The sequence below is a fragment of the Bactrocera dorsalis genome, chromosome 4 (assembly GCF_023373825.1).
Source record: "Bactrocera dorsalis isolate Fly_Bdor chromosome 4, ASM2337382v1, whole genome shotgun sequence".
NCBI lineage: Eukaryota > Metazoa > Arthropoda > Insecta > Diptera > Tephritidae > Bactrocera > Bactrocera dorsalis.
In genome coordinates, this window is record NC_064306.1 from 54,207,233 (window position 1) to 54,232,883 (window position 25,651).

Consider the following 25,651-nt stretch of genomic DNA (forward strand, 5'->3'; position numbering starts at 1 on the left):
ATTGTCATTGCGAGTTGTCCTGCGGTAAAACCGAAAAATAAACTCATCCTCAGAATAAAGCGACGCGCAAATACGAGCTTGAGCAGGCGTCGAAAGATAATAATGTCCGGCTCGGTCGCTTGCGTGCCATTTTCGCTTTATATCTTTTCCAAAAAAATTTGGTGTAAAGTGTTTGTTTGGTGTTTTTGGTATTTTTAGTGTTTTTATTGTTTAAGCCTTTCCAAAAAATTCGCAATAAAACAAACAAACGTCACATGCCAACCAGGTCCAGCTGCTGCGCTCGGCGCACTCTGCCACTGCCATATATGAGTAGACGAGGTGTACAATGTCAGTTTTATGGCCTGCCACCGCGGCAACTGGCGGACAGTATGGACAGACAGACAGACAGATATGTTTGGCGAAGAGTCTATTGGGAAATTCGTCGCATTTTTGCAGTTTTGCTCCGATGACACGTGCAAATGTATGAGTTTTTTTTACATGTGTGCGTGTGTGTGCGTGGACATAATGAATAGTGTGGAAAGGTGGTGAAAATATTTATGTGTTTCTGCATGAGGGGTGAATGGCACACACCTAGCGCCGTTGCTGGAAACGTATGTAGGTACGAAGGAAGGAAGGAAGGATGTGCATGTTGTGGCGAAAGCAGAAAAAATTGCAATAAAAACAACGCTGACAGTGACTGAAGAAGATATACATAGTTGACTATGGCTATCGACTGCTGGTTGGGCGCTAAGGGATGCTGGCTGCAACACGTAAAGATTTACGGCCTGCCAGGCGAACAGCTGGCCGTCATTTGCTCATGAAAATGAGTCAGTTATCCTAGTTACCAGATAATCCTTATGTATGTACATAGATATGTTATTGTTGTTTTAGTTGTTGTTGTTTTTATTTTTGTTCTTGCAGCCACCTTTGCGGGCGGGCGTGATATTTTTAGTGGGTGATTTTGTTTGCTAATTTCAGCTTCTTGCGGGGTTTCAAGTTCAATTATATAAAAATGTATATATGTATGTATACACTGTACATAGATGCGTATATAGTATGTCTACATCTCCGCAATACATTTAACTTGTATATTTGCGCATATTTAGTGGCGTCTATTTTTGTTCGCACTGCCTTTACGCAAACTTCTCTCCCCTACTTGCCACACTCCTGCTTGTTATTGTTGTATTTATTACAACTGTGCGCTTCCGTCGCTCACCACCCAATTCGTACCGGTTCGTGTGTTGTGCATTTATTGAGGGTTTCATTGTCAACATTTATAGCGCTTGTTGTAATCAACCGGCGCCTGTCGGCCGGCTTTTTCACGTTTATCTCGTCCAATGCGCATCCTTCATCCTTTATACTTTATCCTTTGGTCTCCGCCGTAACTTAATCCACGCAATTGTGTTCGGCGGCATGTCATCCCCCGTCCAATAATGCCGTAGTGCGTGCCTCTGTTTACTACGTCGTTTGTTGTTGTTGGCAATTTCTTCTTTGTAATCACGGCTTGCAGTCAATCGTTTTATACACAAAGGGGAGGTGGAGAAAGGCAGCGAAAGAAAGGTGTTAAATTGGAAGTTGGCTTTTAATTTTGGTGTTTAAATTGAAGAATTTAATTGGGAACTGGCGAAGCTTTTTAAATAACTAGATTTAATATACTCTACCTATAAAAGGAGGAAAAATTGCGCAAACATTCTTGAGGTAATACTTCAAAAAGAGATCCTTTCAATGTTTGCTTTTAAAAACTGAAACTGAAACCAACAAATTATGAGACTCAGATTTTTTCGACACTAAAAAATAAAACTCGAACTTTTCGAAAGATAAGATGAATAAGTCAGATCTAGGTAATGAAATGGGGTAGAAATCATAAATAAAAAAATTATAAAACTCTTAACCAGTCGTATTGGTTTATGCTACGCTGTAAAAGCTTTAAAATTTCAACCAAGTGTGTATATATGTTCATATTTAGCATTCTTTGCTTGTTTGCAAGAGCCAAAAGCAGTATTATCTACAACTTCTCCTATTGAAGGGAATCAAAGTATGTTAATTCAATAATTTCTAAAAACTGTAATCAATCGAAAAAACATACCCTGTTCTTCAACAATCCAACAGAAAATTAAATAGAAACACTTCTTGATAGAAGAACATAAGTTTGGATAGTTGACGAAACAATAAAATTCTGCAGTTTATAAAACATATGAAATTTTTAAAAAAGCTTTGAAAGAAGTTTGCTCCCAAAGTTCCATTACACGTGTTTTATTCGGAACTGACGAGCCGAAGTATTTTCACAGAATAGTGTAATTTAACAACAAGAACTTATGAACACGTTTACAGTTACTTTTTGACATGAAAAAGCGCGCTCATCCAATGTCGAATATATTCGACAAATCCACTGAAAGGGTTAATAATGTTAAAAATGATCATGATTTCAATAATTAGAACATAAATGGCGACGCGTCAGAGGTAATAATTATGACATCGAAAGAAAGATTTTTAGCACAATAGGAAAGCTCATAAGGCATGACAGAAAAAAATTCAATTTATAACAAAAGAGCTATTAGAATCGGAGGAAGAGTTGATCTTAATATTTTCACTAAAGATTAGACGTACTCTTTATAAATAAATATTAGGTAATAAAGAAACTAAGCCCAAAAAAATTCTTAATTAATTTTCATGTATATAACTTCATTATGAAAAAAAGAAAACCTTGGAATCTAGTAGAACCCCTTCTTTATTCAGAAAAAAACATGACCTATTTTATAGGATCTACGGCAGCATGAACACATTTTTGGAGTGGCCTAAAGCATTCAGTGCCTAATGCGAATCGTCCATACACCAAAGTTTAAAGAAGTTGTAGAAAATCTCATCATCTCTTATGGATCGACACAATATATTTTGGTTGTGAAGCATGTCAATGTTAGACTCGTACCAAAATACCTAAGTCAACAAAAACTTCGGCGAGTTGAGGTCGCAAAAGAAATACTTGACAACGTAGCTGAGGAACCTACAATATGTCGGAAGCATACCATGTAACTGAAAAAAAGCAAAATAATAGAACAAAAGATCATTCCAGACTAAGCATTATGTAAGAAAAATTTCTAATTTAAAAATAAAAAAACTTAAAAATCAAGACAAAATATTCAAAATCTGGTGATGCTCATTATTTTGAATACAAAATTCAAAAATAAGAAAAAGAATTTTCCTTCGAACGGAATAACATCTTCCGAAATATTTAACCAAAAAACCAGCCAATTATATTATTCATTCCATTCCATATATTATCAATATAATCGTTCTTCAATTGCAATTTTTCGTGCGCTTCTGCCATTTGATGGTGGTAATAATCGTCCACCTGTGAACACTATTCATCGAATAGTTGGAAATTTCGAGCGTACATTGAAAATATTGCAGCCGTTCAGGTAAATGTTGCTGAGGACCCTAATTTATCGTTTCCAAGACGTTCTCAAGAATTGGGACTGTCTCGAACCACAATCTGATGTATTTTCGAAAAGGATTTGGATTTACATCCATATAAAATTTTTCTGACTCAAGAACTGAAACCAATGGACCACCGTAGACGTCTTGAATTTGCTGATTTTACCTAGGAAGAGCTTGAAAACTATAACGATTTTTCTAAGAAAACATCTTCTTCGATGAGGCTCACGTTTGTTTGAGTGGTGCGATAAATAAACAAGACTGTCGATTCTGTTGCGAAGAAAATCCACAAGTTATGCATGGACAACCATTACATTCACTTAAATTAACAATTTGTCGCAATTTTTGGTCTGGTAGAATCATCGGTACGTATTTTTTTTTTAAATGAAACTGGTGACACCGTTATTATCAATTGTGAGCGGTATAGAACGATGCTAACCAACTTTTTATGGTCGCAATCTTGACAACATCTAGTTTCAACAAGACGGGTCTATGTGCCGCACTGTACCTACAACAATCGAATTATTGCGAGAAAAGTTTGGAAATTCGTTTATTTCAAGAAATTGTGACATTAAATGGTGGGGTTATTTCAAGTCATTGGTCTTAAGCAATAAACTAGATTCTCTTCAAGCTTTAGAAGTCAACATTGCACGTGCTATTCATGACTTACGACTTGATTTAGTGGAAAAAGTTGAGTCCGTCGAATTATTTCCTCGAAAAGAATTTGTGGAAGCGATTTCTATTATATTCAGAACTTTATTATAGCAGTTGTACTTCACATTAAATATAAAAAAACATTTGAATTTCCTTAACAATTGGTGTGTGTTTTTTTTTTGAGAATGTGTTGAAGTTATAATGAGGAAAATACTTCAAATCAGCTTGAAAAGCCATGGAAAATAAAAAACGAGGTGTGTTCAAAAAGTATCGCGAATTTTGTGTTTTTTTCAAAAATTATTTATTTATTCATGAATATCTATTTTGTCCCCTTCGAAGTAATCCCCATGAGATATTATACACTTGTGCCAACGGTTTTCCCAATCTTCGAAGCACTTCAAAAAATCATTTTTTTTATCTTCTTCAGCTCCTCCTTCGATGCCGTCTTTATCTCGTCAAGAGAAGCGTAACGTCGTCCTTTCATGGGCCTCTTCAGTTTAGGGAACAAGAAAAAGTCACAGGGGGCCAGATCTGGGGAATACGGTGGCTGCGGCATCATTAGTGTGTTGTTTTTGGCCAAAAAGTCGCGCACAAGCAACGATGTGTGAGCAGGGGCGTTTGTCGTGGTGCAAAAGCCAATTTTTGTTCTTCCACAAATCCGGGCGTTTCTGGCGGATTGCTTCGCGCAAATTGACCGTTCTTCCCTGTGGCAAGAACTCATAATGCACCACGCCCCTGCAATCGAAGAAAACGGTCGCAATACTTCGCGATATTTTTTGAACACCCCTCGTATATATTTTTCTAATTTGAAATGGATTCATTATTGGAAAATATAACATTTTAAATTCCATAAAAAAGAGAAAAAAATATTTACTGCAAAATTTATATATTTCTTACTTTGTCTTACTTTGTGTAATAGGAATTTTGTAATTATTTCGTCTCTACTGTTTGGAGATTAACATTTTTAAACACTGTTGCATAAAATCCGTTTTTTAATTGCCACTTTTTGTTAACGGGAAATTTAAGTAAACCAACAATTAAAAACAGCCAATACACTTCACAAAAAAAGCTGTGCGGCATAGACACATTTATACGTACGTATGTGTGGCATATGCAAACTAACCGAAAATTAACATTTAATCTGCCAAAATTCACATTAATCTGCTGAGTCAACAAGTTGATTTACAATTCCAATGTTAATCCCAAATAAGCGCACAAAAGTGCTTTTAAATTTCATTCATGCATGCAAGGACACACATACAGACAAACATACATACAATTGACATGTATATAAACATATGTACAAGTGTAAATAGCTGCATGTACTGATAAGAAAAACAAGCTTTTGTCGTTGTACCTTCCAGTACAAAAACAACGAAGAGCCAATAAATGAAAACAGCAACAACAGCAGAAATATAATACACTCGTACTCGTATAAATGTACATATGAACATGAATTTCGTCCGCACGGAGCATACCGACAAGCAACAAGCTGTGAACACTCCACAAGCACGGACCAGCCGATAGCGGCGAGTGTCATCAGCAGGTCTCCCACTGCTTACGGGTTGACAAGTTCCAAGCAATGAACTGCTACCTACACACTAGCCGGCTATTTTGGCACAGCTAATGTGTATATGGCGGAACAACTTGCAACATGAACCATATGTATGCTTGGAGAGTACGAGTGCGCGTGTGTTTGTGTGAATTGTCGAAACCTGCTAATCAGTTTTTCGCCCATTTGTATCGACAGAGCCATTAACTGCGACCCACAAAACTAACTAAAGCTCCATCAGCGTCAATCGGCTTGCCACAACCGGGCGAAAAGAGGAGACAACGAACATTTTCACATCATAAATTTTTGGGCGGCGACACAGCGAACAACACGTACATACTATATACGTATATATCGAGGACTACACTCAGCGTTGCTTCCTATAACTACCATAGAAGAACCGACTGTAAATCACCAACAATGTGCCAGCACTGTACCTCATACGCCACTCTTCATGCTGTGCAATGATTTAGCGGCTTGCCTTGCCTTGATAGTCGAACAACAACCGCTTCATAGCCAAACTGCCGCCGTCGCCGCTTTTATCGAACGTTTTTGCCATTCATGCCTAACAAACTCTCAGCTGAATTCAATTAAAAGACATACCAACACACACTGTACGAAACACTTGAACCCGACTAAACTGCCAAGCACTATGAGAGCCACACACACGCACACACACATCCCTGAGCTACTTGTGAGCTCATTCATCTAACTATCGGCATCCAGTGGTCGTGCCATCGTAGAATATATTCATGGACATGCACAGTATGTGAGTACAAAAACCAAAAACAAAAAAGAAGTAGCAAAGAAAAAAGCGATTCCACTTACTTTTGCATTCATTGGCGTCGGTGTCCGTTGCACGTCCCCATGGACGATCGAAGTAGAATGGCTTACAACGTTCACATTCCGGTCCGGCTGTGTTGTGCTTGCAAGCGCACGTCATTGTCAACTTGACATTCACATTGGCATTGTTATTATTGTTGTTGTTGCTATTGTGGTTGCTATTGGTGTGCGCAACACCAGTGCCATCGAAGTCATCGCCAGCATTATACATGCGCGGTAGCACATCATTCGGTCCCACTGTGGCTACACACTCGGAGGCATGTCCATTGCACTTGCAGCGCCCACCAACTGCAAAATCCGAGACGGCATAATGTTGTGAAATGGACAATAGATCCTTGGTGGTAGGCTTAGGCGCTACTTTGCCATCACTGCCGACCGCATGTTTGTCCAATGTTGCGGTATCCGCTTTTGTGGTGCTCGCGACCGCAGCTGCAGCAAGCGCTGTTTTGGCTTGGTAATGTTTCTCATAGGCGGTCAGTTTTGGTTTGTTGTTGTAACGCTTGACCTCTGGCACGATGCTGATGCCGCCATCGTTTGGATAGTCTAAATCTAAATTATCATCATCCAACTCCAAATGCTTTTTGGGTTCGGCAGCATAGTCTTCATCTTCATATGTGCTATCGTTGCCCTGTAGATTGTAGTCATACTCCTCATCTTCGTCGTCTTCGTCCTCCTGACTGCTGCCCATCTCATCGCTAAAACTGTTCGCAGCTGGTTTGGCGGCATCCTTTGCCTGCGCCGCTGCCAGCTCACGTGGTAGCTCGAGCCGATGGAAGACAACGCGTATATCGGTGGCGGTAACCCAATCTTGCAGTACAAGCGATGCATCCAAGTCATTGGCCGAGGGACGACCTTCAAGTGTATTGAATGCGAACCGGTTGGTGCTGCCATCACGATGCGAATCTATGCAACGTGCTTCCTGCTCATTGAACTTGCTGATTTTAGCGCGATCCGGTCGTCCATAAAATTTCAGGCATTGTGAACTGTAGAACTGAAAGGGTTGCCAGGTCTGACCGTAATCAGAACTCTTGTAAATGGCCAATGAGTCGGGACGTGGCGATTTCGGGCAGAACGACAACGTTACATAGGTCAATTCATATTTCTTGCCCAACGACAGCGTGAGCGTTACATTATCCGGTGGTGCGGTATCCACATCGGCCGGCACTGGCACGCTCGCCGAACGCCAACAAGTCACATTGTTGGGATTATTCAAATCAGTTAAGGCGCTAGCGGGAAAACGCGTTTCGGCACGGCTATTGTCGCACACATTGCACTCGCTGAGCGTGCCATCGCGATTGATTTCGCAGAAGTGCTCCGGCCGACTCGCGCCACAAACACTGGACGCCTGCACGGGATTACCGTAGGCCGCATTCACGAAACTGGGCAAACACTTGCGCGGCTTGTCCTCGAAGTAGCAAGGGTCGCTGTCGGAATGCGCCGAAGAGGAGGAGGAGGAGACGGCGGCGGCAACACTGCTGATGGGTTGCAGCGCATAGCTGAGCATACAAATGCACAAGCAGATGACAGCTGGCATGTTGTGTAAGACGCTGAAGCGTCTATGGTATGCTTTATTGTTATCTTTGTTGTAGTTATGTGGGGCTGCGGCCTTTGTCTTCGTCATGTTTGCGCGCGTACACATTACTCAATGTTTTCTGCTTATAATTTTTAGCAATTTAGCTGCTCAGTCGTGTTGCATGCAAACGTACGAGCTGTGCGCGTTTCACGTATTCAAGTCACACGCGACCGATTAACACTTGCAATACTTCCTATTAGCAATATGCTACGTTGTCGTGTTGTTTTTATTGTATTTTTTCTATTTATTCTCGTTTTTTTGCAATTTGCCTTCAACACAGAGCGCGGGTCCACTCTTCAACCACAGCACGTGCTGCATGCAATTGTGGACCTACCCGTACGTACAGACAACCGACCGATCCTCCGGCCAATTTGTATTCTAGTAGAATTTTTAATTTTTAATTAAATGACAACACGTTTGCACCTTAATTGCCCATTGGGGTTTTGCGGCGTGCGGAACCGGCGTCTACCGCAGCAAATATAGCGCAAAAAAAAATTGTGACACGAAAAGAGTACCAACGCTGGAATGCACTACAAGCCGTTGCACTTAATGCGCGCTGCAAAGAAACGCAAAAAAATTGTGTTGTCCACGAGCTCGAGCCGGCTTTCATTCGCACCTCTGCGTTAGCGCATCTGAATTTGCAGGCCACAACAAAAAATTCGCGCACCTCAGCCAATTTGCATAGACGTGTTCGTGTTGTAGAAGCCTAAGTACTGCGGGAGTTTTTAGCCAGACTGACGGTGGCGAGCTCAGTGCGAATTTTCCATCAGCGCGCGTGTCGTATTTGCCCTCCTTCTTTTCGTTTCGCTGTGAAATATCACTTTTGTGATTGACTTAACACACGTCGCTTATCAGTCGTAGCCCACGCGCGCGTTGTTGGGTGATTAATTTTTCGAGACACGCCACGAGACGCTCTTCCTTTCGCGCACTTAAAGTATGTACAAATCTAGGGACGTGTGTATGTCTTTCATAAATTATCCGCTGCCGCGACACACACTCAACTCAAAAACAACATTCGTTAAGGCAATGCAAGCGCTAGCTGGGTCTCGGCGTCACACTGTCTACCGTGTCGCTGGTCTAGCCGCGCGACCAGACGGCCAACAGGCGTTGACGGCGCGGAATACCAAAATAGCCAAGAGCCGCACACGAACACGCGCAACAGCTGTCCGTTATGTGAACGGATTGAAGGTTCAAAAAAGACGACACAAAAATAACTGACAGGCGAACTGACGCCTATTTATGCGCTTACTTCGCACGCACAACAATAACAACATTTGCCAATATTTTTTATTTAATTCTTTAGTTCACACTAAGCACTTTCCTATGGTAGCGACTTTGTTTTGGACTACCCACAGTGGGGTCGTTGGAGCTGCCGTGTCAGTGGTCCAACACGGTCAGCTGCTGACGTTCTTCTGACGTTGCGAACGTGCAAGCGTTTGCTAATTATCTGCACGCATGGACCAGTTTGCCTAGTAGCCGTAGCCGTAGCCTAGGCAGCAGCTAACCAACTATTTTTCGGCTAAGTACAAGCAGCAATCGGCTGCCGAATCACTTACACGACACGCCACGCCACTGTTAACTATCACGCGAGGTGCTATGCGTTGCCTGTGTATTGTATAGCTTTTGATATATTTCAAAATTCACCACACTTCCTTCCTTTGGCACCACAACTGAATGAAACATACACACGCGCACACGGACTCACCCTCTTTTGTCGGTGGGTGGTTGTTGCTTTGATGATTCTTTAAAGCCTACAATACACTTTACACTACACTTTATTTCCGATTCCGGTACTCGCTTCAACGCGTCGTCTATTACTCGTTTCGTTTCGTTACACACTTCCTTCTAATAATACACCACGAACTGCGCTTCGTTTTACCGGCAACGTAATAACACATTCACCGTACATAAAACATACTCTCAAACGACGACAACAACGACCACGAACCGCTTTGACTTCACTGTAAATTCACTTTTCGTTCTGTACGTGACGAGAGCTGATTTTGTACTGAGGCATGCGAATGTTTTGTTTGCTTTCCAACAGTTGGGCGATTCGTTTGGTGTGTGCGCTCAGTGGCTCAGCCGAAAATAACAAAGTACAAGCGGCGAGCGCATTGAAGGTGGGAAATGTGCTGATTGTGGTGGTTGCTGGCTGCAGCTCTCGCCTGATTTACTTAATGCTCGTAGCAGTGTAAATTCGGCTAATTTATTTTCGTATGTTTACTGCGTACGCAGAGAGCATTTTGTTAATGTTGCTGACAGTCGGCGTTGTGTGCGCTCAGCAACATTGGTGCTAGCATCATCAACTCAACGACCGGCCGGTTTTCATTCATGTGGAACGCATTACTCCGCAAACGGTAGGTGAGATAGTCAAATTAATCGCCTCAGCAGATGTGGCGCGCAGCATCAGGTGTTCGCTTTGTTGCCCAATAAATTGTTTACCAACATTTGGTTGGCAACATTTGTGTCGAAACATTGTAAGTAAATATGTATTTATACAAAATTACAATAAGTATGTATGGAAACAATAAATAAATGCGAAGAATAATTCCAATTTAAGGAACAAAATTTTCAAATTCATGAGAAAAAGAAGAAGACTATAATTCCATTGAGCAAAAGCATCGTAAGAGGTGTCATATTTTATGAATCGTTCTCATAGTTAACTAAACAGCAAATACATATGGTAATCCTTTATTTCCTATATAAAACTTTATATGAATAATAATCGATATCTTCTTGAAGAGGCTTAAATTGTAGGAAGTTTCAATTAGCTATTTTTTCGCATTTGGCACATATTTTGGGAGTCGATTGCCTATGGGATACTATTTCACTCCGTATTCCCCGAACTAATTTTCTGACTCATATAACTTTTGAAGGTGCGAGATCCTTCTTGCCCAGAGTGAACCGTAAAAGGTCCTCTGAGATACCTGCTCTTAACAAAGTCAATCTTGCCGCAATTAGAAGTGTTTTGACTGGACACTATCCAATGGGTCCACATGCATTTGGGCTAAACATCTTGTCGAACGTTTTTCGCCAAAGCTGTCTGTTTAGAGGAAGGCGAGGCGGAACCATCTTGTCACTTCCTATTGCCCAGCGTCTGCTATAATATGATTGAAATGTCTAACCGTCCTTAAGAAATTTGTGGGAAATTCATACACTTATAAGGATCTGATGGTCTATTTTTGGGAGTTTATGGATGTCACGAAGAATCAATATTCACAGCATTCCCAGTGTAATTAATCCCTTCATTTCGCGCGAGGATTAATCCTACGACCTAGCCTAACCTAATCTCTATAGGACAGTGCCTTGTGATACACAGTAATTTTTAAAAACATTATTGCTTCCTTCAATCCAATCTGAAGTACTAATCCTTCGTGAGAATTCCACTCTAGCAAGATAATCCAAATAAGATGCCATTCTCTCTTAACCTCTGCTTATGGCACGGCCTGTATTTCAAATTCTGTTTTGGAGGTACGACCAATTCTACTCTACGGTACTACAATGGGGTGGACAGCCTCTAATGCTTCAGTAGCAGCTTCACAAAGGCATCAATAGCAATGAGCTAAAGGCTGAGATGGCCAAGAATCCGCTACGGCTGTCATTTGAAACCGTGACCAACATTTACAAATGTATTTATGATGCATTGTATTTACGACGATCTGGACAGAAGCATGGCAAGGAATGTCAAAACTCGACGGAATGATCTAACGGAATGCTAAACTACAAAAGTCATATGCAAACCGGTAGATCAGAAATACACAAAATTCCTACACACTTTTGATAGAAATTGCTGTAGGAGCTTGGAGGTATACTTTATCACTCTCCAGTTCCACAAGAAATGCTTAGGGTCTAAATTCACAATGATAATTTCATCATATTTAGCAATGTTTCCCTGGCAAAAAAGTTACATAAGCCTGTCCGTGAAAGATTTTTTCCAAGAAATATTTTTGAAGAAATTAGCCAAATTTCTTGATCTTTAACTCTCCACAGACAACTTTCAGAAAGCCCAGAAACCAAACGATAGTACTTATTGATCTTATTATTTTCCGCTCCACAAAAAACCATATTAAACTCAAAGGAAACCTAAGACAACCACAGAGGAAATGGAGATCTGAAAGATTTCATACTGAAACGCATGATAAATTCAGCATCACAGGAAAATACTGTCTTTGTCTCATACACTGCCAGCGAAGATACCTGAAAATCCAACTAGGACTTTATAAGAAGAATGAATCAACTTCTGAATAGAAAGTATATATTTAGTAAAATGTAAATCTCTGAAAAATTAACTGAACTGATAAACTACAAATATGGAATAATAAAACCTATTTAATTGGAGTCTGAAATTTGAAACTACCTCTTCTATAAATTCAAATAAACTTTCAACAGTAAAAAAATATTGACCCTATATAGTTTTGACTAACATCATCAAACTTCAGGGCAAAACGAAAAATTCGAATTTAATATTTTACGGTACATTTATCACCAGCAAAGCAGATTGAAATTCATAATATACATTTTTACCTTCCAAAGGGAAATCGGACATTTTATAATCTTAGCACGTTCAGAGGAGATGTCATTTTAGCTCAATAGGCGAACGTAATCAAAGCAACAATATGCCAAAGCTGAGGTTAAAAAACGTGCGGCAGCGCCCACAAGTAACGTGGACGAGCCGAAAATTAAATGTTACGCATCAGGTAGCACCAACGAAGACGCCGACGGATTTGCTGCCGCGGCACGCAACGCAAAACAAACAGGCGGGCAAAAGAAATTATTCAAATTCGTTTTTGGGCGAGAGCAAAAATTAAACAAACAGCAGCCAAGAGAAGCTAAAGCACAACTACAAATATACACACATATTTTCATTTCTTTATTCCGTTGAATTATTGCATTTTTTATTTTTTCGAAATATAAGCGGACAGTTAATAATTTCACGCCAAGCAGCAGCGCGCACGCGACCCCAACCAACGAACCAAGACCTGCTGAATGGCAGTCACAACGGCCGCCGATGAACACTGACGCATCACACGCTGACGCAGCTTCACACCTTGGCGATTTGTTGCGCCGCTTATCTGCATCGCTTATCTCCGGAAGATATGCTTGTGCCAGCAATATCAATAAGCATTGTCCGTCGTACGGTTAGTAATAGCCGTGGAAGTCGTCGCGCGCTGCCGTATAGAATTTCATTGCTTGACCGCATTTCGCTGCCGCATGCTGCCTAGTGCCGCATGCTGCCTAGTGCCGCACTCACTAAGCCCGGCAGGCGAGACCGCGCAATTGCTTTTGGATACGCTCGCTTTGCCGCGCCGCAAGTTCGTGTTTGTCGTTGTGTGTGTAGGTGGAACGCGTGTAAGGGAAAGGAGGAGTCTTCGTTTTAGTTGAAATATTCACTGTTGACTTTTCGACGAAACGGTCAGAAATTCACCGTTAAATATTTTGTCGTTGAAGGAAATGCCAAGGCTGGCTGACTAACGGAGCAGGCGAAACGGCGACTGGTCACAAGAGTACAAACATTGATATTTTAAATGAATGAATGAATGAGAGGCGCAGTTGCAGTGAACTGTGTTGTTAGACGGCAATTTGTAATGCCTTTTTAATACACTCGCAGGTCATTTCATACTCTCAGACACTACTTTCGTTAACTACTATTTATTGGCGTATTCTTTTTTGTGCTTTTGAGGGGTATTTGGCTTTGGAAATACCAGTGAAGTGGAAAAATTAAAAAATACTTCGATGCATTTTCATTTATTTTATTCTTGTAAGAGAGAATTAGTATACGGCTAGAGCCCGGCAGAGAATCAAATAACATCAAACCGTAGTTAAAAGAAAAATCTGGGCCAGCCCGGCTATCAACGGTAAATTTCCTAAAGAGTTACGCCTACTTAGCGTACTATTCGCAATACCATTACCCATCACTTATCTTTAGACCCAACATTAATTATTGGATAATATTCGACAGAAAAGACTACCTCTAACACGCAGTGAAGAATATATAGACCGTGGAGAATCGATTCGGCGCCGTTCATAGCTCCTCGGACTGACGTATGAAACGACTAGGTGCATTTTACATTGAGATCTTAAATTGAAAACGTACAAAATACAGCTTGTGCAGAACTGAAGCCACCCGAACTTTCCTAGCGACATCGCTTCGCTCTATAGGCTCTTGAAAAGTTCCAAGAAGATCTGAAGTTTTCGAGCTAAATTTTGTTCACCAAGCAAATCTGCCGCATTTGGACGAAGAGCTACCTGAAAAGACTCAAAAACTGCCATTTCATCCAGAAAAAACACGGTTTGGTATGATTTTTGGGCCGGTGGAATCATCGGCCCGTATTTCTTGAAAAAGTTGTGCCGCTGAGAACGTAACCGTGAAAGGCGACCGTTATCGCGGCTTGATAACTGACTATTTGAGGCCAGAAAGTAAAACTCGTGATCTCGACGGCATTTGGTTTCAACAAATGTGCAGATAATTTCACATTTTGGGATGGTCGATTGGCCTTAAGATCGTATGGTAACACACCGTTATACTTTTTTCTGTGGGTATATGTAAATTCTAAAATCTATGGTCAAACCGGCTTCGATTCAGACCTTGGAGCAAAACAGCACGCGTTACCATTGCAATTGAAATTAGACTCAACGGATGGACCATCAGAGAAACGGCTAACATTTCAAACAGGTAATCTCCAAAAAATAAATGCCAACGAATGTTCTTTGGAATGATAATAAACATTCTCCATTAAATTTGAATTTTCTGTGAAGTAAAAAAGTAGGTAACCTCAAAATAGATCACCCTATAATTTTTGGGGTCAACTAAGAAAATGTCAAGCATTTACACCTTAAGATTTTTCTCGATATGTGAAGACATACTTATAGGTTATTGACGAAAACCATCCATATTTCAATAGAGTGAAAGTCGACCTAAACACTCAAACCTCTTCGACCGTCAGGGAAGACATGAATCAAAAAAGACGAATTTCTCTTACAAATCTAATCTCGAATGTTTCTCTTAGAAGTTTATCTAACTTAAAACTTACCAAGTCTACAAAATAATGTGTTCCAACGGGTTGCGATCTTATGGAAACGGGATAGGTAGTTCTAGGACCGTATCCAACAGGTCATTGCTACAAACTGCTATGCAAAATTAACTCTTCGATGACAATAAATGGGTTTTGGTTCTAATGACATCAATTACAATCATGGTATCGGACTATCCTTCTTAAAGTTCCTAAAGAGCTGTGCTGCTTCAAGCAAGGTTCTGGTAGAATATTGTCTATGAAAACTGCTCATAAAGTGCTGCTACAGTTCTCTCTATAAGCAGACTCCATTTTTGAAATGAAAGCCTGCAGCCTTTTCGAGTACTTCCTCTTCTACTAAGCATGACATATAATACATTTTGCTGGTAGTAACAAGAGTTTGAACATTTACGTCATAAATTTTATGATGTTCAAAGATTATCATGGTTCAGAACATTTGAAAATTAGAGTTTTCAAAATCACACCTTTCATTTTTTCTAATGTGTTCGTGTTTCTCCTCGAAAAAATACTGATGACGTTCAACTTTACTGAAAGTGAAGGTTATGAAATTTGTTCCAGTAGCAGCTCAGGGCAGCTCAATAGTATTAGCAGTGGTGTGTTCTCAAAGCGTCGATTTTGGCTTGGACCACGAGTAACATTTGGGTATTACTGAACTAAAGTTGTGACTGAAATCGTCAGTAAAAAGGTTTTAAGTAAGATATTTGGCGTTATGATTCTCCTTTGTTTCTACGACTCCTGGTATACGCTTTTGCGGTCAACCGTATCGATGCTTTTGCGCAAAGTTCATATTGGGCATACCCACAGACCATAAGTACAAAACTTAATGAATTATTTCCCTTCATACGACAGAAGTGACCTAGTCACCGCAAGCGCTATTCACATAAACCCAACTCCTTTCGAAATATATGTATGTATGCATGTATATCTCTATATAAGTGTATAAGAGTGTTTGTGTGGACGCGTGTCTTTTTCTCTTTTCCAACGCCGTCTGTCCGGCCGACTAAGGGACATATTTAGCCCACTGATTTATTGCTTCTGACATTACAGTTTGTGTTCGCTGCGGTCGATATTAAACACTACTGTGTTGTAGTTGTTGTTCCTGTGGCTATTGCTTTGTAGGTCGCTCTGTATAGCCCTGCCTCGAAGATGATTGTACACTGCGCTGCCTTTCGACTTAAGGTGAAGATTTAAAATATCGCTTCTTGCCACTTGTGTGGGTGTTCAAAGCGATTTGTTTGTATTTGTGATTTTTTTTTTAATCTTTTTTCAGTTTACAGAGTTCTTGTGGTATTCACATACATATGCACATATTTCAATATGTTCGCCGATATTTCAGACTGCAAAACCTGTTTGTGTATTTGTTGGCGGATATTTGTGGCGACCTGTCTGTCTGTCCGTCCGTCTGCCTGTGCGCACTTGAAGTGAATTATGTTTTATTTATAATCTTTGTTTATAAATATTAATAACTAGCTAAGGTCTGTCCCCTGCCTTCACATACATACATAGCTATTTTTTTCTTTAACGGTTCTTCTGTCATATTTGTGGCATGACTCCTGCGTATCCCCCTCATAGCTGTTTTTGTAGGATTTTGCTGCCCTTTTTGCTTGCTGACTTACATAAATACGTGCACACATACCTGTACAGTTCGTAAATATGTATGTTTGTTTATTTCACTAAGCATGAAATTGAGTTTCGCTCAAGACTCAACAGCTCGCATGGAGCCAACCTCCTCCCGGCGCTACGAAAATATGAAAATGTACGTCTTCTACTTTGTTGCTGCAAGTAATGGAATTTTAATTTAATCTTTTTATGTTTATTTTATCAACAACATTCGGCAAGTGCGCGCTGCGCAGGTCGAAACTAATATGGCCCATTTTTCATCCGAACTCTCTTGCACATTCCTTTTTCACCTCCGTTCATTGTTTACATGCGGCTGTGTGTCTTTCTCGTAAACACTTATTTGTTTGTGTCGAGACGCTTTAATTTCTTCAGCTTAAAGATCTTTTATCAGTACATTTTAATCAAAATTACTTGATTTTGTTAATTTACAATTGGTTTCGGTTTCATTGTCACTCACTTTTCAGCCTTTCACTTTTTGGTTTTCATATGTGGAACTCTGCTTTCCACGAAATCAAGTTGTTTCTGATGACAGACCGAGATTGGCACAGGCCTCCATATGTACAAGCATACATACTTACATACATATATTTTTAATTAATATGATATCTTTCTCTAAGAAACCATTATTTAAGTTGTAAATATGATTTTACAGACATATGAACATTAGGGTGATACAAAGGCGACCTGGATTCGTAAAATTTATTTTTCTAAACGAAAGCCCAAAAACGAAACTCGGTTAGGATAAGTAATACTGGCTGGCTACCATGTCCCACATACACCTGCAGGTCCTTTATAATGCCAGATTGAGGTCCAGTTTAAAAGGAGCTCAACTTTACGCCGTGTAGAACGTCAATTTTTGAAGTTTAATAGAAACTTGATATCTGGGTCTGATACCTCATCTAGTCCCTTGAATTCCGAAACTCCAAAATATCAAAGCCGAGTTATAAATAAGGGAAGGTATTCTAGTGTTTCCTTCAAGCATATAATGATAGTAAGGTAAGTTGTGACCGAGACAGTACGAGTAAAAAGTAGGTGTGTTTTCCTTCCGTTCCTTTGCACATGATCTTGGCAAACCCGCGTGCCTTTAAAACGAACCATCTCACACTGATCCTTCTTCAGCCCTTACGGAATTTTCATTAGAGCATTATAAGCAACTTGTGCCTTTCCTGAACTGATGCGCTAACCAAGCGAATGGCTATTTCGTTGCCCAGAATTCCCTAGTAGCCTATAACCAATATATACAACCGCTTTTCGGTAACCACTATAATGTATCTACTGCCTCCCTACTTCTAAGAACATTCTTTGACGCAATTGCAGCATTCTGGTATATTTCCGGCAGCTTGCAGGGTCGCCTGCGATCAAGCACCGCGCAACAGACCCCGGCGCCCACTCTATTAGCTATTTTGGATCAAACCGTGTATATGTTGAAAATTCAGCTAGTGATTGACACCCAAAATCGATACTACTGTGGTCGAAAATTCGATACCAAATAGTATAATTAAACATGTCAGGAAGCGCTAAGGTCGGGAGAAACCCAACATTTTATAATTTTGCAACTTGCAAGTTGCCTTGTACCTTCGGGTACATAAATCCCATTAGTTATATGGGCTCTAGGACGAGTTCTTGAAGGCCTTGTTTTTTCTATTAGCCAATATCCAAGAATAAACACCCATGATATCAAAACCAAACTTGAGGTCCAGGAAATGTAAAAAACTCTATTCAATATTTTAGGACACGCCTAATAATTTAAGTAAGTAAAGTGAACCTTTTTAACTGCGAGAAAGTATGTAGGTGCATCACTTTGCTTCTTGCAACAATATCGCCAGACAAATTATTATTAAAAAGATTGACCGAAACTAAAGGGTGATTTTTTAAGAGCTTGATAACTTTTTTTTAAAAAAAAACGCATAAAATTTGCAAAATCTCATCGGTTCTTTATTTGAAACGTTAGATTGGTTCATGACATTTACTTTTTGAAGATAATTTCATTTAAATGTTGACCGCGGCTGCGTCTTAGGTGGTCCATTCGGAAAGTCCAATTTTGGGCAACTTTTTCGAGCATTTCGGCCGGAATAGCCCGAATTTCTTCGGAAATGTTGTCTTCCAAAGCTGGAATAGTTGCTGGCTTATTTCTGTAGACTTTAGACTTGACGTAGCCCACAAAAAATAGTCTAAAGGCGTTAAATCGCATGATCTTGGTGGCCAACTTACGGGTCCATTTCTTGAGATGAATTGTTGTCCGAAGTTTTCCCTCAAAATGGCCATAGAATCGCGAGCTGTGTGGCATGTAGCGCCATCTTGTTGAAACCACATGTCAACCAAGTTCAGTTCTTCCATTTTTGGCAACAAAAAGTTTGTTAGCATCGAACGATAGCGATCGCCATTCACCGTAACGTTGCGTCCAACAGCATCTTTGAAAAAATACGGTCCAATGATTCCACCAGCGTACAAACCACACCAAACAGTGCATTTTTCGGGATGCATGGGCAGTTCTTGAACGGCTTCTGGTTGCTCTTCACCCCAAATGCGGCAATTTTGGTTATTTACGTAGCCATTCAACCAGAAATGAGCCTCATCGCTGAACAAAATTTGTCGATAAACCGAATTCGAACCGAACACTGATTTTGGTAATAAAATTCAATGATTTGCAAGCGTTGCTCGTTAGTAAGTCTATTCATGATGAAATGTCAAAGCATACTGAGCATCTTTCTCTTTGACACCATGTCTGAAATCCCACGTGATCTGTCAAATACTAATGCATGAAAATCCTAACCTCAAAAAAATCACCCGTTAGGTCAGATTTTTCTTAAAACAGAAATATTAAATATATCTTCATTAATTTAGAGATTTTAATTAAGAATTTGTTCTGTTTATCATAGATAAGTGATCCGCTAAAGAAAAGTGGAGTGTTGTCTCAGATATCCAGATTATTTAATGAATGCTCTAATAAATTTTTCAGAATATTTTTGAGGTTATCATCGTTTTTCAACCAATCGTCTAAATAGTAACCGATCACTGAAAAATACAGTAACTATTATGATTTCGCCCAATTAACGGTTTTCTATCAGAAACTTAGGTAATTAGGCTAATTTTTCATGCAACCACAAATAATTCCACTTGGAAAGCTAGAGACAACTGTCACTTGTGATGCCCCGAATTCCTGGAACTGGATCAAACAGACCATAAAACAGGTGGCGCAAAAATAACCTTCCGATGTTTTTTTGGAAAATGAAAAACTTTTTTAAAAAATTAAATACCTACTTTGATTCTGCTTGTGGGCTATTTTTATTTGGTCTTTTAAATTGTTTTACATCAAGTCGAGAATGTGATATCATGTAACTGTTTATTTACGTGTATTTTGCATATGTTTACTACACAAATGTCAAAACAGAACTAACATTAGAGGTCAATTGCAAAATTTATAGCATGTTCTGATTATATTCTGATTTTTGCGCCACCCTATATAATGACAAATCGCCGAATAGTATCAAATAAAGTCAATTCGCCGGATTCCTAGAAAGTATGACAACCGAGATACTTCAACCTTAGTCGGGTTAAAACTGAACAGTAGAGGAGAAAGTCTCTAAACGCAAATATCATTGCGGTAATTTACGTTTCACTGTGGGGCCTCCACAAGTGCTGATTACTAACCAACGATTGCTGCGTTCACGCAAAGCCCATAGATCAACCGCCCGAATGCAGAAAGACAGGGTAAAGAGTGAACTTTCTTGCAAGCTCATCAGTCTTAAAGTTTCTGATGATTTTCAGACCAGTTTAATATGAAAGAAAGCACTGTTAGGAAAGAATCCCTAAAGGTATCCACACCTCGTTGAAGTGACCATTGTTGGCTCCCACTTCAGCTGGAGAGACACTACAGTGGTCTGGCAATCTGGATCAGGAGTTGATTGAGAGCTCCCGACGGAAAACTGCCCTTCAACCATTCCCTTGAGCTCCAATCCATGCGTGTAAAACTTACTACCCCTTTTCCCCAGCGACTTCGCCTGACCCACATGCTTCCTATGATGTAGTTATGTGCGCGGAGAAGATGTCAATAAGAGTAATCTTCACGACGTAATGGTCTAAACTATCCATGCAGTCGTCGTGAGAGAGAATATGGGAATGCCTTTGCAATCCTTAATGTATTATATCCGGTTTCTTGGATTCTAATATCAGCATTGGTGTCATCGATGCTGTTTAACGAGCACAACCACCAGATTACCGGTGAAAAGTTTTGGCTTAACCACGGTTTCGCAAAGCTAAAGAACGTAAGAGACCCCACGGTAAGGTCGAAGTAATACTTAGATATAAAGGTGATTAAATAAATCAAAGAGAGGATTCCAATGACATTTTTTAGAAATATTCGATCTTAGGAAGTGAAAATGGTGGAAAGTAATAAGACTTCTTCGAAAAAATAATCAAATTTTCGATTTCGATTTGTTTAAGACCAAATGAATGACATCACTAACCTATTGCCAAAATACTAAAAATAAATTATTGTGACTAACTATTTCAATAATCACGCTTTTACACATAATACTTACATATATCACTTTCAATTTTTCCGCTCAATTAATTCAATTTTAATTCATACATCACATGCTAAGCGGTGATTGATGTCTAAAAAACTTGTTTCTGATTTATTTGACAGCTTCCGTTTTCAAAAGCGAACCCCGCAAGCAAAGTGTAATCTTCAAAAGCCAACCGATTACGAATTTCAATCAGCCAGTTAATGACGAAATAACGCTTTGTTGTGATAACACGACGGCAAGCGAGCGAGCGCGACAGGCGTGAGTTCGTGCGTGGTCGCGCACATGATACGCCAGCTTAAGGCACATAGCCTATAATTATGCAACAAATTGCGCAGATTAAATGTAAAAGCAGTAAACAGTGTACAGCGTACAGCGCGCAACAGCTGACCTTGAAACGGGCAATTAAATATAATTTACAGGTAAATCAAAAGTAATTAACGTGATTAAATGCCAAGCGGAGTGATTGAAATGATGGAAATTAATGTAAACAGCCGGAAGAGGTGGAGGAGGAGGATGACATAAAAGAAGCAGCGAAAAGCGGATCAAAACGAACTCGAAAATGTGATAGCGAGCGCATGTGTTTACAAAAATAAATGAAGCAAAAATAAATTTGCATAAAAAGTGAGGTTATGATTAAGCACGAAAAATATTGATTACGCACACACATACATATGCAGGTGTAATGACAGGAGATGCGCCAGAGAGAAATAATTACACGCGAGGGCAATTTTAAGCCTGTAGTTGAAAGAGAAAAATATTTAATGAACTGATTTAATAGACAGCGGATTATTTGGCTTTAAATGACGCCTGCTGGCGGATAGCACGGCGCTGCTTCACTATAATGAGCTGTGAAATGTGAAGCATGTTGTGGTGGCCTGCTGCTCAACATGACAGCAAATGAAGCGCTGCTATTTGCTTTGTTGATCATTAAGTCTGGAAAGAAATCGCTTTAAATGCCACAAAAATGCGCGTAAAATGTATACAACGGCGAATAACGGTAAAATGCCAAAGCGAAAATACCAAAAATACGCAGCGCGAAGTATTTTTGAAACATAAAGCGCGTAAATGCCATGCGGCATGCCACAAGCAAGTTGTAAATTGGAAAAATTGCATGCGAGCGGCTTACACCGAACAACATGCAACAACCCGACACCAGTTGGTAATTGAAATTTAAAATTCCCCAACAAATAGTGCTCGCGGTGGCAATTCACTCATCAATCGGCCGGACGCAGCGCGTTAAATACACTACTTGCCCCAAAAGGATGCGAGCAAATGAAAATGCCGCGAGCAAGCGACTGCCTACAAAGCGCGTGAATGCATGAATGTGTTAAAGGCCGCAAGTGTGCGCTGGAAAAACGGTAAACACTATGGCCAACCACGGCAGCAGCAGCCATCACCGCCGCCGCAACAACAGCAGCGACATAACATTGGCGGCAATATTTGGTGCTGAAAGTTCCATCACAATTTTTCCAGCTCATTAAAAGTGCTCAAACTCCGCCATGCTGTGCCGGTGTGTTGCACAATACAGCGCGTTAGGCGTTTTAGACGCACAACTAGCCAGTGCCCCAACGCACGACAATGTGGCAACAGCACAACAACAGCAGCGGTGACGGCGACCAACAAACCAGCGCTTCGGTGAGATTGATGTGCGCTTTGAACTGTGCTGCTAACTAGACACCGGAATTATGATTTGTACATTCGCATGCAACACACAACATACATCTGTGCATGTGGCATGTGCCGGTAGGCAGATTCATTTGCATAGCTATGCAACCAGAAGCTACACAGCAGTGGTCTAACTAACCGTCCAGTTGTTCTTTCGCAGTAATGACCGCATTAATGATTGAAATTTTATGAAAGCATGCGGCAAGGCGCTGTTCCGTGTGATGGATTTTGGTTGTGCGGGTGTGTGCGTGTGTAGGACACAAAGCACAGCAGGAGCTCGTTGCATAATTATACTTTTATGAGAACAAATGTGCGATGGGATACGAAGCACGGCACAGTGTGTCACAAAATTAAGTGAAACAAATGGGTTTTCTTATAGTAAAAAGTGACTCACGAAGATATTTCTATTCAGCAAGATAGAATTTAAGCTAAGAATATTTTTTATATACAGATAGTTCACCTTGTTGGCCTGGGATCCTGTCCCAGTTTACAGATTTCTTCGATGAAAGCGAAACCGCAAGTCAGGCGACTGAAAATATAAATATGAACAGTTTTTATGGACCTGACACTGTAGCAACTAATTACACGAAATTTTTCTTTCGTCGATCCTGTCCGGCAATTTTTATGTCAAAGAAGGGAAGACTAATTGTCGAAAATATCGCTAAAATTATGGAAATCGTCGAATCCAACCAACATGTAAGCACTGCTTCGATTGCCCAGACCCTAAGCATTGTACAAAAAACCGTTTAGATTTACAGGTGCCACACAAGTTAACGCAAAAATATCTCATGGAACGAAATCCCATCAGTGAGTACTACTGCTGATGAAAAGTGAGTCACCTAAGACAATGTCAAGCGATAACGTTTGTGATCGAATCACGGTGAACTGACGCAAACAAACGTCAGAAACGTTTCCTATGTGTTTGGTGAGATTCGCAGGCAACAATCTAGCATAAGCTGCTTCATTCGGACCGTCATAGACCGTCTACAGGAAGCAATAGCCCAGAAGTAGACAGCTTTAGCCAATAGAAGAGAAATTGTCTTCCACGCCAGATCACATACATACATTGATAAAGATCAGCCAGAAGCTGCGACAGATTGGTTGGGAAGCTTTTGTTTACCCAACTAATGGTCCGTAGCTGCCCTTAAATGATTACTACTATCTTTGCTAAGGAATCGAATCTTTCCAACTACGCTAAATAAAACCTTCAGATAGATTTATTTTTACTAGACCTTTACGTTTGATATTTTGTACGGGGCCAGCCTGATTAAAGTTCAGTAATAAGTAACGGATCTTGACCTTCGAATACAAATCCTTTGGATTCGCCATAAACATACATTCTCTGGAAACTTGGTTCCAGCAAGGTATCCAACTTATCCTAAATACATTCAGATTTACACATAACTCGTCAGGAAATGTCACGACCGCTGTAGTGTAAAAAATTAATTTTTAATAATGGTTGGTTTAATCCTTAAGACAAAACTAGCGCGCAGAATTTGAGTAGACTTACCGCTCCGGAGTGCAGCCTCTTTCAGAGAAGTGACCAATACGCTCAGGGTTGGTCAAGGAGTGCCTAACTTCGCTAACAATAACAACGAGTGTATTTGTGATAAGACTGGTATGGATCCCAGACCACAGCGGAATCGCAAGAATTTGTAAAGCTGATGAGCTAGCGAGGAGTTGAATCCTAGAACCACTAACGGTAGATCCGGAGCGGGTCGGTGTTCCAGCATTCTCTTGGTTTCTACTACTTGATAGCTGGGTTTCGAGGAAGCTTTGCCAGCTCTGGCCCAGCATCGGTATATGCGCTGTCGCAAAAGCCTTTTGGCTAAGGCCGATCGCAAGAGATTTTTTCCCACAGTAAGACTAGCCTCTGCCTAGTTGTGGGGCTCTTAAGAGACTGTTGCCCTATAGGGGTCCACGCAGTAAGGATGGAACGCTTACGTAGGCGCCATCTGAAGAAAATTTTGCAAACGACAAAAAGCCTTCTGAGCATGGAGGAATCTCATCCGAACTTAGGTATTTTAAACTAAAGCATTATTTTAACTTCTGTCATTTAATAGTAAGAAACCATAACATCCATATAATCTTATACAATATGACGAAAGATTTCAAGGTCAAATAAAGAGCAAATATTATATTTTTGGAATGCAAACTCCAAAGCTTTGGTATTTTTTTCTCAATTTCCTACAGGGTCGCGCAATAAGCCGCTATATGCCTTTTGGGCCAAAACAATTAGATGCAACACTTCCTCTGTTCGTAGCGACAACAAGACAAATATGTTTTGACCAAAAATTGCCGCCGTTGCTTTTTATCACTTTCTGTTGGGTTTCGGTTCTTTTCAACTCACAACCGCCACAACAGCACCTGGTTGCTTCGTTAGCAGGCTTCCTTGCACTGCGACTGACAGACAGGTCACCTGAACTGCTGCTGCTGCTGCTGATGATGATGATTTATTTAGTTGATAGTTCTGCAACAGAAGACAAATGGAGCAGAGAACGTTAGTCGCAGCGTGTGGCAAGCGTGGACTGCTTCCTTGCTTACTTAGCTATGCCACAACGGTGCCAACGGCTGCATGAAACTACTCAAGCTGAAAAACGGGAGTTCACAACATCACACCAATAAATATATACATAGGATGTATAGACGAGAGAGCGGTCACATGTGCATGTGTGTGTCAAAGTGTATGTGTGTCTGCGAGTACAATCATGCAATGTCAGCGCTTTTGCGACAATAGCTCACCTGTGCAACTCAGGCTAATGTGGCAAGGCAG

General features: G+C 40.4%; 1 protein-coding gene and 1 long non-coding RNA gene across 4 annotated transcripts in view; one reads left to right on the forward strand and one right to left on the reverse strand.

The window, feature by feature from the left end:
- LOC105228810 (netrin-B) overlaps nucleotides 1–10,096 on the reverse strand; it is a 590,578-nt gene extending 580,482 nt beyond the window's left edge. Inside the window, exon 1 of one of the 3 annotated variants that reach the window (XM_049455353.1) lies at nucleotides 6,446–10,060. In XM_049455353.1, the coding sequence (XP_049311310.1) occupies nucleotides 6,446–8,099 (1,654 nt within the window). In that variant the 5' untranslated portion in view covers nucleotides 8,100–10,060. Of the gene's footprint in view, nucleotides 1–6,445 lie in introns of all 3 variants that reach the window. The other 2 variants (XM_049455355.1, XM_049455354.1) reach the window with 2 other exon arrangements.
- LOC125778337 (uncharacterized) overlaps nucleotides 1–25,651 on the forward strand; it is a 178,286-nt gene that overhangs the window by 109,750 nt on the left and 42,885 nt on the right. The window lies entirely within an intron of this gene.